General features: G+C 32.5%; 2 protein-coding genes across 2 annotated transcripts; one reads left to right on the top strand and one right to left on the bottom strand.

Annotated features, from left to right (window-relative positions):
- Positions 1 to 3,192: 3,192 nt before the first annotated feature.
- LOC133830755 (ceramide synthase 1 LOH3-like) lies at positions 3,193 to 6,718 on the top strand. The gene is made up of 6 exons (XM_062260814.1): positions 3,193 to 3,470; positions 4,731 to 4,960; positions 5,095 to 5,250; positions 5,365 to 5,550; positions 6,119 to 6,297; positions 6,420 to 6,718. The coding sequence occupies exons 1-6, from the start codon at positions 3,324 to 3,326 to the stop codon at positions 6,449 to 6,451; spliced, it is 930 nt and encodes a 309-aa protein (XP_062116798.1). The 5' UTR covers positions 3,193 to 3,323; the 3' UTR covers positions 6,452 to 6,718.
- Positions 6,676 to 11,063, bottom strand: LOC133830754 (uncharacterized). The gene is made up of 6 exons (XM_062260813.1): positions 10,644 to 11,063; positions 9,825 to 9,967; positions 9,148 to 9,291; positions 8,833 to 9,018; positions 8,293 to 8,417; positions 6,676 to 7,247 (listed from the first exon to the last, which is right to left on the bottom strand). The coding sequence occupies exons 1-6, from the start codon at positions 10,858 to 10,860 to the stop codon at positions 7,025 to 7,027; spliced, it is 1,038 nt and encodes a 345-aa protein (XP_062116797.1). The 5' UTR covers positions 10,861 to 11,063; the 3' UTR covers positions 6,676 to 7,024.
- Positions 11,064 to 13,199: the final 2,136 nt, after the last annotated feature.

The following is a 13,199-nucleotide window of genomic DNA, read 5'->3' as shown; positions in this document are numbered from 1 at the left end:
GAGTCGCCAAGATCTCCGAACTTGCTTTGGAGGCGCTCCATCATGCGCTGTACTTTTTCGGAGGCGCGCTCCTGCTCAGCAAGCTTGGCCTTAGTGGCCACCAGTTCTTCGGCTACTTGGACCAGTTCTGGATCCTTCTCGTAGTAGTAGCCGTCTTTGTAGTAACCGTCTCGGACATACTCTTCTTCGTCTTCTAAGTATGTCGTATCTTCAGTACTGACCCGATCTTGGCGGGATGTCGGGTCTTCACCTTGGTAGTCCGAGTCGTGGGTACTTTCTCCTTCGGTCTGGGCTGCCGAGGGTTCGGTTTGTACCGCATCTTCCATCATAGTATCGGGGTTGACCCTAGCATTCTTGTCAACCGCGGATTTTCTCGTAGTCACCATCTTTTCAGTATGGAGTGAATACAAAAAACGTACACAGAAAAAGAGCTGACTAACAACTCCCTACAGCTCTTAATGAAAGCACCAAAATGTTTACCGAGTTTTTCGAAAACGAATACCAACAAAATAATAAAAAGATAAGAACTGTAGAAGTGCAGAAATATAAATAGACAAACAGGTTTTTTACGTGGTTCAGGCGTTAACGAGCCCTAGTCCACGAGTCGATGTTATTATACTTGTAGAGACTTACAGTAAAATGGCTGGTGTACAAGAACCTCACAAACTCACAGTGTTTCTCTCAGGTTCTCTAGAAGAAGATGAAGCTAGAGAGATTTTGGCAGAGTTCTTGCTATGTCCTTTGTTCGCCCCTTCCTATCGTAAAATGAGGAGGTATTTATAGCTAGGGTTTTGGATTAGGGTTTTACTCTGCCCTCATGAGTCTTAATTACACCAGTCGTAAATAGGGAATACAATTACCGTCGTAGCATGGATACCAGGCTCTACGCAGGTATAATTACATGAAAATATGGGGAATGACAAAAGGCAGCCGTCTTTTCCAAGCTGTCAGCGGAACAGTAGGCGAAAAGGCACTTTTAGGCGTGCTGGGATGTGTGCGGCCTCGACCTGTCGGGCGGGATCCTGTGTCAGGTGAGTATCATTCCAACTATGCCTCCTCCGTGACTTGACCGCTTGGTCTTCTTCCGTGCGAGGCACGGAACTGTATCCGCGAAGGTAACCTGAAGAGCTTCTCCTGGAAGGACCTTCCCCGAAGGATATCCCTTTGGGAGTCCGGGAGAATTGACGAGCTTCCGGGTCGCGGTTGCTTGAAAGAATGTGCTGGACACTAAACGGGTGAGGCGAAGCCTTTCTGTCCATCCGCGAGCCCTGGTCATTCTTCGTGAAAGACTTTGATAATTCTTCTTCCCCGAGGCTATCCATCTAAACGCTATCCGGAAATCTAGATAACATTAAGATAGAAAAACTTACAATTGATCAGAGTTTGAGAAAATGTATTCTAATACTTCCCTATCTTTCGGTCTTAAAGTATTACCGAGTTTAAAATGTTCAAAGAACACAACATTATCTTGACTAATAACATGTTTTTTTAAAAATAGTGATTGTGAGGTCTTTTCGTTAATGAATTCACATGTAAATTTTTTCTTCTTCTCATATCTACATAGAATTTTATCTTTGGCTTGTAAATCCAGTTTAATAGAGTGTAGTTCATCTCTCAACTCTTTCAACTCATGTTCAATTACTATCCTCCTTTCCATTTCTGATTCCATCACGAATTTCTATACAAAAAAAATTGATGAAGATTATCACTATGTAAGAAATATTTTTGAAAAATGATAATATGTTTGAAAAATTTACATGACGAAATTTTCAAAACTTTAAAATGAACTACAAAATAATCTGTAATAATAATGTTTTAAAATTTCTTTTATAAAATAGTAAATTTTTAAAACCCTATAACCTTCAATGTAAATTTATAAATCTAATAGTTGATATCTAAGAAGTTTGAATAATTTTAAATTTTACAATGGGAGAAAAAAATGATAATTTGTTTGTAAAAATAAAAAAATCACATGAATGATTGAAAATCTTGCAAGAAACACTATGAAAAATCTAGAGCTTTTTCATAAAACATTTTTTTAAAAAAAATTGTTCTTGTGAGATTTTACTAGACAAGTTTTTCAAGAGAAATAAGATTTAATCATTTTTTTGAATTTCAAATCCTACATGACAAATAAAACTAAGTTGGAATTTTTTTTTCAAAAAAAAGATCTAGTAGTGAATTTCGAAATATGAAATTGGTGAAATAGATGATAAATTGTTTGTAAAAATAAAGAAAGCACAAAAATGATTGAAAATCTTGCAAGAAATACTATAAAAAATCTAGAGCTTTTTCATCAAACATTTTTTCTTTTTAAATTGTTCTTGTGAGATTTTACTAAACAAGTTTTCAAGAGAAATAAGAATTAGTCTCTTTTTTTAATTTCAAATTCTACATGACAAATAAAACTAAGTTGATATTTTTTAAAAATAAACCTCTAGTAGTGAATTTCGAAATATGAAATTAGAGAAATAGATGATAATTTGTTTGTAAAAATAAAGAAAGCACAAAAACGATTGAAAATCTTACAAAGAACACTATGAAAAATCTAGAGTTTTTTTATCAAACACTTTCAAAAAAATAATTCTTGTGGGTTTTCACTAAACAAGTTTTTCAAGAGAAATAAGATTTACTCATCTATGTGAATTTCAAATCCTACGTAACAAAAAAAAAAGTTTGATTTTTTTTTAAATATAGAAAATCTACTAGTGATTTTCGAAAATGACTCAGAAACCTTACTTGAAAACACTTTCAAAAATTGGAGCTTCTTCAATAAACAAGTTTTTTAAGATAAGGAAATTTTGTATAAAACTATATGTAATATATATAAAATTCGAAATATGCATTATTAATTTGCCAACTAATTGTAGTTGGGAAGATATGAGTCATTAATGCATAAGAAATTAATCGGGAAAGAACATGGAATGAAGAAGGAATGAATATATAAAATCTTGGAATGAATCTTAAATAATGATTTTTTTAATTATTTAATTAAATTAAAAGGTGACCGCCATGTCAGGTAACTCATTACCAAGTTTGAAAAAAATCAAAAATAGCATTAATTAATATTTTTAAATGTAGATTATTGTATCTTAATCCAAAGACTATTAATTGACAACCTTGTAAAAAAGCTCAATCCTATTAACCCATATATATATATATATATATTTGAGTGAGCAGCAAATAAGTCGTCCGTGGAGGACCAGCTTCAGCTTCTATTTTTTTTTGTTGGGGTTTACATTCAAAGTGAAAAAAAAAAAAGCAAACAAACAAACCATCAATCTGCCATCACTGATCATTTTCACTTCTCTCAAAAGAAAAAAATGGGTGTGTTTGGAATCTCTTGTTCTGGTTGGATCGATAATTGGGAGATGGAATCGTACCCAGTCGCTCAAGACTTAATTTGTCTTCCCTTTTTGGCTCTGCTTTTCCCTTCTGTTCGGCTTTTCCTCGACAGATTTGTCTTTGAGGTTCACTTTCTTCTTCTTGATCCTCTCTCTCTCTCTCTTTCTCTTAGAAAAGAAATAAACTTTCTATTGTGGCTGAACTTGTACTGGAGTTTTATACCTTAATAGTTCTATGTACTAAAATAAAAATAAAAACTTGAGAAAACTTGAAAACTTTGAACAATAAAGTATCATAATAGTTTCAAACCATTGATAGAAACTTTCAATGTCGAATGATGTATAACATACTTCTTTTGTTGTTGGGAGTCATATTTTCTCTAGTTATGGAGTCAACACGCCTAACAACAAAACTAACACATTTTAATTGTGATGTTTTCTTTGTAGTGACCCTGCTTTCCACTGGTTTTTATCTCTAGAATATATAGAAGAGAATAGGGATTGGGTTGGTTTTTTTTATCTCTATTTATTTATTGTAAAGGATTTCTCTATGTTATTTTAAGGTCTAGGTCTCTCCAGTCACGGGTTTTTGAACCATTTTTTTTCCAAAAAAAGAAAAAAAATCCCAGAAGAGTTTCGTTTCGTTTCATTTTTTTCGTGTATATGAGGATATTTATTTACATTATGGATGATTTGTTAAATGGAGAATGGGGTCCCATTTGAATTGTCCTGTATTCATTACAATCTTACTGAACGGGGGCTATCTAGTCATAATTTGTAAGGGTAAATGTAAAAAAATATTTATTTATTTTTTAAAAAAAAAACAAAACAAATAAGCCTGGCTTTAGAAGATGCAAAGAAATACTTCTAAAGAATTTTAAATGTAAAAACCATACCTTACTTTGATCTATAAATAATTTTGAGCATTGCGACGATCCAAGTGTGTCCTTTACTTGTCCTCTTCGATGTCCACACTCATTTCAATTTGGGTCTTGATGATTTGAAACAATACCGTTTTACATCACTTTATGACGAATAGATATGGTTTCGGAGAAAACAACTACATTGGAATCAAATGTATCGTTTTGCAGAAATTGAAAATCTTCGTGATTATTTTATGCATATCCAGAAAGAATGATTTTTTTTTTACAACAATTAGAAACATCAGTGTATTTTCTGCATAATCTAAACCTGAGACATTCTCTTGCAAATATTATAAACCTTGAAGGTGTTTATTTTTTTTTAATAATGTTACCCAATTAATCAATTCTAAACAATTTCAAATATCTACAGCTATCACAGTTTAGTCAAAACCTTTTAAAATGTTTCTTTTCACCAGATGGTACTGTTGTCTTATTTTGAATCAAATGATGTTGTTTTCTGTAGAGAATAGCTAGACGCTTGATGTTTGGAAGAAAGCATCATGAGCTGAACTTTGAGAGTCGGTGGAAGAGAAAGAAAGTAAACAAGTTCAAAGAGTCTGCATGGAAGTGTCTATATTACTTTTCATCTGAGTTTTTGGCTCTTTATGTTACCTATAATGAACCCTGGTTCACTAATACCAGATACTTTTGGGAAGGGCCTGGAAATCAGACTTGGCCAGACCTGAAAATGAAGTTCGTTCCTTGACTTGTTGAATCAAATCCTTCTTGTTTATGTGACAAACAAGTACTAGAATTACCTTGCTTATTTTTGATGTTTGTGATTGTGGTTCTTTACAATAACTCCTCTTGATTTCCTTGATTGCCAGATTGAAATTGAAGGGGTTGTATATGTATGCTGGTGGATTCTACATTTACTCCACCTTTGCTCTGGTGTTCTGGGAAACAAGGCGGTCAGACTTTTACGTCACAATGGCGCACCACTTAGCTTCTGTCACTTTAATTTTGTTTTCTTACATGTTAAGGTATGGTTGAGGATGCTTTAGCTTGTAGTTTGGATTTCAAACAAAGATAATTACTGCAATGCAAAGCCATGTGAAACAAGATGCTTGCTCTATCTTATTGTCTTTCTTCTTCAGGTTTGCTAGAGTTGGTTCAATCATTTTAGCTATCCATGAAGGAACTGATGTGATTTTAGAGTTTGCAAAGATGGCAAAGTATAGTGGCTATGAAGGGGTTGCCAGCGTTTTCCTTGTTCTTTTCATTTTCTCATTTACCGTACTGCGCATTGTTCTCTATCCATTCTGGATACTTTGGAGCACAAGGTGAGTTAATTTTTCAGGAACTGAGTTACATGCTAATAATACTTACATTTAAGTGTTCAAATTGCCTATAAAATGTCATCAGATACTGTTATCATTCCCTTTCGTCAGAAGAGAAAGAAAAAAAATATCCTTAAAATTGCACGTTACTTCTATTTTGCTTCAATTTCCAAGAGATGATAGAAGACTACTGAGATATTTAAAATAATAATAATAATAATAATAATAATAATAATAATAATAAAAATTAAAAAACTTCAATTGCTTAGTTTTAGCCTCCTGTTCTACATTCTCGCTGATTTTCTTAATTTTTACTTTTTATTTTTGGGCTTTCTTATGTTTATGCAACCACATTAGGAAACAGATGCAAAACTTGGAGAGGCAGAAGTTTACAAATATCTTTTTTTTTTAGTCTTGAAAAGCTAGGATAAACATATATGATTCTCTAGTCCTAAACTTCTATTGTATTGAATTCTAGGAAAGAGCAAAGCTATTCCCTGTTTTCTTTTTCTGCTGCAGTGTGTAACATGATGAGAATGAAATAACCTTTGCTTCAATTGTTTTGCGGCAGATATGAAGTTGTTTCAGTCTTGGGTAAGGATAATCCTATGGTAAATGGTGTATATTACTCTATGTTTAACACCCTTCTCCTCGGTTTGTTCCTTTGTCACATTTATTGGTGGCTATTGATGCTTCGGATGCTCGTGAGGAAAATCAAGACAAGTAAGCTGGAAGACGATGTTCGATCTGGTAATGAGCTAATCTATGTCTTACATTTCATTAGCTAAAGACTAATTAACATAATATGCAATAAAGATAGTCATATGGAATAAAAAGTACACACAACTTTGACCTCTTGGATTTTAATGCAGACAATGAAGAGGAAGAAGAACATGATGATTGATGACCACAATAATTGAAGTATTATGATGCGATTGACAGCCTTTGATTCTCGGATAAGTTACCTCCCTGCCTTTGTCCCATTCTGTAGGGAATTTGACTTCTAGGCCTTTGAACATTTCTACGTGTGTTATGCAAATTGTATACTCTGCAATACTAACTTTTTTATTACTCTGCAACTTCAGAAGGAATGTTTAAACAAATTGTCAACTGTAAAAGCTCTTGGTATAAGAATTAAAAATATTCAATAAAAGTGAGGTTGGTATCATAATTATCGAGTTTTTACTATTCAAATCAAATTGATAAAACCTATGGATGCCAAGGGAGGATGAACCTAGTGAATTTTACAAGAATGAAATCAAACAGTTGAGACTGAACAAATACATTAGCATTAACCAATGCAGAACTGCCAAAACTACCCAAAAAAGAAATAACTGCAATGGCTTCAATATTTTCTATTATACTTTAAAGTACAAAAGGAATGCAAAATGATCGCCTTTTTTAGATAACCTTGTTCGCTGCTGGAAGTAATGACACGAACAGCGATACTGAGTTGTACTTTCATTTATTTATTATATCAACTTGAGAACTTTGAGACCAACTTGTCCACATGAATTATGATATCATCGATGCGAGGGCGAACTGCGGGTTGAGGCTGAAGCATCCATGTTACAAACTGGTGAAGAGCTTCAGGATATGCTGGTTTAGGACCACCCGGCCACTTTACTTGTGCATTGACAATTGCCAGTTGTAAGCTCCCTCCAGAATCAAGTGCATATTCGAATGGAGACACTCCATACCTGCATGTATTAATCATAAGTGATTAGAAAAATGTGTAAAAACAAACTGTTAAACGGTGCAGCTAAGTTCGTCAGAATGACCACTCATTCAAATGACAATGATACCAACCAATATTAGTAATAATTAGAGGGAGTAAGTATAATATACTAAACAACTCTACAAAAAGCACATGCAATACCATGTAAATAATAACGCACGTAAAGTTAAACCCCCTTTGTGATTTTTATAATTTGTAAGAGTCTGATAAATTAGCTTTAAAGCAACACAGAATTGCAAATTATCGTAACATGGAAAGAAGCCAAACATAAAAGTTTTACACACTTGAAGTGAATGGCAACAAACTCCTGGCAAACACTGAAGCAATGCAACACGCCTAAAGATGTCATACAGAGAACAGCACTAACTCTCTATGACTTGTTATATATCCATACGACAATAATCATTTCAAGGGTATAAAACTTAATTACACAACAAAGCAATACAAAATGTTACTTTAATAGCAACTAAGATTTTCGTCTTGTTCAAACTCCAGCTATTAGCTCATATGAGTAACAACTAACACCCGACTCTTTCTTATAAAAATAAAATCCATCTTGTTCTGAGATCCCAGAAAGTTTAATCATCTGTAGTTTGAAGTCTCAGTATCAGGTGAAAGGATGTGATTGATTAAGAGTAGAATTATAAATTATAAAACAGAAAATTTACAACACAAAGTCTGTAAATCTGTATAACCTGAGACTACAATAGGCCAAAGGAGTAAAGTTGGAAAGCTTTCAGAAAAAGGAATTTGAGTTACTGACCAGGGATCTTATAAAGTGCATTCATTTCTGTATCTACATGACAGGTACCATATCAAGAAAATGTACTAATGTAAGCTCTCCTAATTAGTTTTTCACATATGCGGATATGTACAGAAACAAGTAAGTAGTTTCACAATTCAAGATAACTAAATAAATGTGGGGAAAAACGTGAGACAGGAAGGAATCAAACAAAGAGATGAAAAACGTTATAAACATGAAAAAAAAACAAAGGATGAATTCTCACATTATCGCATATAAAGTGCATCCTAATGACCAAATATCAGTTCTCTCATCGATATCTGCACTACTTGGACAATCCCACAACTCAGGAGCTCGAAAAGGTGCTGAACAATGCTCAGATGCCCATTCCTACACAGCAAGCAATGAGTCCACCATCAATACAAGTACGAAATATTTAATGAAAAATGAAATCTATGTCCATTCCTCCATTACTTTGGTATATTCTAACAATAGGAACTTTTAAATTGTACAAATTAAAAATTCAAACATTTTGTAATTTGATAAGTTTTTTAAATGAGGCTATCCAAACAGTAACTAAAAATGCAAAAACTTGATAGAAAACCTCAAAACATGAACAGATGTCAAGTCTTCACAAATATGCCATTAATTAAAAAAATTCAATATTTTTTTATCTCTTAAGACTATGAAAAAATAAACTCGGACCTCATACAAATACCAAAGCATTGGATGAATGTCATTCATAGTAGGGTAACTGATGCATTGCATGTGTGTGTGTGTTCGACTGGGGGAACAAAAAAAACACCTGCAATTGTAGTGCCTCGGAACGAGATTGAATCTGCCTCCTTGCAGGCCGAGCACTGCCAAAATCCATCAATATGGCTAGTGGTGGTTGTCCTTTCCTATGAGTTATGAGGACATTACCAGGCTTGACATCATTATGAGCATATGGTGGATCTAAATTGTGCATGTGCTCGAGTCCTGCACAAAGCTGTTAAACAGAATTTCAGGTTCAACTATTTTACTAGAAGTACACATCATTGTATCATATAACGAGGAACTGAAACACAGGTGATAACATAACTCAATTTAAAAAGTCTAAAGAAACAGATCTATCTACCTGTCGGAATATATGAAGAACATCGGTGGTTGAGAATAACTCCTTTTTAGCTTTCATAGTGTTAGCATTGTCCAACAATGTTCCATCCAAATGAACTGGAAACAACAAATATGCTTCATGCTTCCAAGATCCTTCTTGTGTAGGCTGCCAACAGAAATATCTTAATGAATTATTCCGGATCAATTTCAGAATTTCTTTTTGCAGTTCCAACAGTGTTTAAAATACCTTTTTTAATCAAACATTCTGAAGTTAAAAATTGATATTGCTACTATAACCCACCAGATAATTGTTGCTAAAAAAAATTAGCATCTAATTCATTACATACAGAAAGAAATACAAGTATGCAGCCAGAAAAAAATGGTGCATACAGGGTGGCATGCTTTACTAGACTATATCTACAATGACTGATAATATCCAGAAAACCTAGCTATTTTTTTAATCTCTTCTCTTTATGGGAAATTGACATATACAGATCGGTGACACAATTCCAATTTCCAATGATGAGTGATGACAAATGACAGTGATCAGAGTCTAATATGCCATTAACTGCCACATTTTTTTTGAAGTTAAGAAACAAAATATATGGCAACAGATATAACGTCAATACGAAATCCCCTACCAAAAAGACTAAAAAGTTTTATCCAGGTAGTTATGAATTTCAGTATAGAAATAAGAACCTTGACAGCAATAATGGCATGATCAAGAAGCGGAAGTAGATTAGGATGACTAAAAAGCGATGAAACACGAATTTCCTCTCTCACCAACTCCAACTGTTCACTATTCTGAATGAGAACCTTTTTCATAGCATAAGTCCCATCATCTGCAAAAAAACAAGAATAATATTAATATCACACCATGACAGCCAAAAGTTAACGTAGATTGTATATTACAAATAGAGTAAAACCATCATAAGATCATTACACAAATGTTCAAATATGACCAAAACCAATGCTAAAGAAAGTAATTGTGCTCCGTGAGAAAAACAGGACAAGAACCACAACATGAATCTGTTGATTAAAACATCCAGAAATAACATTCCCCTACAATGAGACTCTCAAGCTTTCGGATCACTAGTTCAGTCATTAGTAGTAAATCAAAACAATTGCCTCACTAAGTAACAGACCAAGAAATTAGAGAGGTCCAAATAAGATCAAACATATGAAATCCCTATCGCTAACCCAAATCCCATAAAAGTACCACATTGTGTATTAAACCATTATCAAAATTTGATGGCAAAAGTCATGACATCCCTGCACATAGAAGTGCAACAATTCTTTGGCCAAAATAAAAAAAAGAACCAGATAACTAAATTGGAATGAGAATCAAATTCAATCATTTCAGATTCATAATCAAATGATCCAGATCACAAAATCCCAACAACACATTTCTAAACAGATAAGAAATAAAGAATTAACAAATCGGATTCAAACAAAATAACCCAGATCACAAAAACCAGAAAACGGAGGAAAAATGAAGAATTAAAAGAGGGATTGAACCAGAGAGGTGTGAGGTGTCTTTGACTTTCTTGGCGAGACCACCACCGGCAGAGGCGGAGGAATTGTCGGAGGGTACCTCTTTGACCAGGAAGACATAGGCAAAGCCACCTTCACCGAGCTGCCTGACGATCTTGAAGCGATTCTCATTGATCCAGACATCTCCTCCGCCATTAACGGCGTCATACAGAGCATTCAATCCAGAAAATGAGCAACCCATCTTCTTCTTTCTCTAAAAATGCATATAAATGTTGTGAAGAGCTAGTAGGAAAGAGATGAAATGAAATCAGGTTTCCAAAGCTCAAATTTGAAGACCTGATTTCATAAGCTGAAAGCAAATCAACGAACTTGGTTTTGAGTGTGATTTCGTCCTTAAAAATATATGTATTTTGTTTTTCTTCCAAATTTTAAATCTTCTCTTCAGATCTAGGAAATTTTGCGTGTTTTATATAATTAATTTGTAATTTACTTTAGTGGGTCTTTGTACACCTCAAATGTCAACTGGAAGTAACACGTGGATACTTTATGAGACCGCTTTTTACATGCATCTATTCCTCGAATATGGGAATGCAACGCCAAAAGCAAATAATCAATAGCTCCTTAGGACAATTCTTATACAAGCAAATACTGGGAGTTCTACCGCTAGGGCTTAAAGTGAAGCCCCTATGAGAGAATTCTTATATTATAGGGGCTTTACTTTAAGCCCTACCGGTAGGACTCTCAGTATTTCTCGACCCGTGAACAGTTTTCAGCGCGATTTTTTTTATGAGCGTGTATATTGTAGCTATTTAGAGTATATAGTTTACAATACCGAAAAACTAGGTTCAAACATGTTGATTTCTACGCGTATAAAAAAAATTAGTCACGCGTGCAACAACATGTTTGAACTTAGTTTTCGGTACTGTAAACTATTCGGAATTTTATGAAAATTTGCAGGATGCTCTAAATAGCTACAATATACACGGTCATAAAAAAAACCGCGTTGAAAACTGTTCACAGGTCGAGAACACTGAGAGCCCCACCAGTAGAGCTTCAAGTGAAACCCATATATATAATATATCTCTTCTATATAATAAGTGTGTAGATAACGGAAATTCTTAGTTTCAACGATTTTTTATTTTTTATTGTTAACTTTAATAGAATATTCTTATATTTAACGGAATATTCTTATATTTAACGGTAGTTTGTAAACACTTAAACTTAAATAAAATAAAATGAATAATTAAAAAAATTAAAATATGATATTTTTTAGATATTTTACAATAATAATTATTTAAAAATAATAAATAATTAAACAAATTAAAATATGATATTTTTTAGATATTTTACAATTATAATTATTTAAGAATAATAAATAATTAAACAAATTAAAATAGAATATTTTTGAGATATTTTACAATGATAATTATTTAAGAATAATAAAATCATACATTTTATAACTTAAATAAAATTTAATTAAACTTAAACTTACTTATTTGAATAATATCATATTATACATATTATATAATCCACTTTCAATTAGTAACAAATTGCTTTTAAAAAAAATCTAACAAAAAATTTAAATTTAAAATCCACGTATAATATTTAATATTACATTAAATATATAATATATAATCTCTTGATATCACTCTCAAATTAAAAAATTAGAACAAACATAAACTTAAATAAAAATAAATAAATTATTTAATATTATAAATAAAACTAAGCAAATGTGCATATTGTACGTTGGTTGTATCTAGTATATATATATGTATGACAATTCTTCGGGACTTCACTTTAAGTCTTAAGTCCTACCGATGGGGCTCTCAGTGTTCTCAATCCGTGAACAGTTTTCAGCGCGATTTATTTTATGACCGTGTATATTGTAGCTATTTAGAACATCCTGCAAATTTTCAGAAAATTATGAATACTTTACAGTTCTGAAAACTAGGTTCAAACATGTTGCTTTCCACGGGCATAAAAAAAATTAGTCACGCGTGCAACAACATGTTTGAACTTAGTTTCCGGTACTGTAAACTATTCGGAATTTTCTGAAAATTTGCAGGATGCTCTAAATAGCTACAATATACATGATCATAAAAAAAATTACGCTGAAAACTATTCACGGGTCAAGAACACTGAGAGCCCCACCGGTAGAGCTTAAAGTAAACCCCCTATAAGAGAATTCCCCTATATACATATACTAGTTAGCAATATGCATACAAGCAATATGCACGTTTCTTATTTTTATTTATATAATTTATTAATTATTTTTAATAAATTTATATTAATGTCATATCAATTTTGAAATAAATATCCTATTTTAATTAAATAATTTATTTATTTTTGTTTAAGTTTATGTTTGTTATGGTTTTTGAATTTGGAACTGATAACAATAGATTATATATTATATGTTTAACGTAATATTAAATATTATACGTGGATTTTAAATTTAAGTTTCTTGCTAGTTTTTTTTTTTTAAATAATTTGTTGCTAATTCACAATAGATTATATTATATGTTTAATATGATATTCTTCTAATAAGTGAGTTTAAGTTTAATTCAATTTTATTTAAGTTAT

The sequence above is a fragment of the Humulus lupulus genome, chromosome 4 (assembly GCF_963169125.1).
Source record: "Humulus lupulus chromosome 4, drHumLupu1.1, whole genome shotgun sequence".
Classification (NCBI taxonomy): Eukaryota; Viridiplantae; Streptophyta; class Magnoliopsida; order Rosales; family Cannabaceae; genus Humulus; species Humulus lupulus.
Note: the sequence above shows the minus strand (reverse complement) of the source record. Positions and strands in the feature narration are given on the sequence as shown.

What these genes read in the sequence shown, in the direction of transcription:
- LOC133830754 (XM_062260813.1), bottom strand. Translation starts at nt 10,860, where the DNA reads ATGGGTTGCTCATTTTCTGGATTGAATGCTCTGTATGACGCCGTTAAT. An exon ending in TTCTTCATATATTCCGACAG is followed by an intron (nt 9,019 to 9,147) that starts GTAGATAGATCT and finishes TCTGTTTAACAG; the next exon opens with CTTTGTGCAGGACTCGAGCA. An exon ending in CCGAGGCACTACAATTGCAG is followed by an intron (nt 8,418 to 8,832) that starts GTGTTTTTTTTG and finishes CTTGCTGTGTAG; the next exon opens with GAATGGGCATCTGAGCATTG.
- LOC133830755 (XM_062260814.1), top strand. Translation starts at nt 3,324, where the DNA reads ATGGGTGTGTTTGGAATCTCTTGTTCTGGTTGGATCGATAATTGGGAG. An exon ending in TCGACAGATTTGTCTTTGAG is followed by an intron (nt 3,471 to 4,730) that starts GTTCACTTTCTT and finishes TGTTTTCTGTAG; the next exon opens with AGAATAGCTAGACGCTTGAT. An exon ending in TTGTTTTCTTACATGTTAAG is followed by an intron (nt 5,251 to 5,364) that starts GTATGGTTGAGG and finishes TTTCTTCTTCAG; the next exon opens with GTTTGCTAGAGTTGGTTCAA.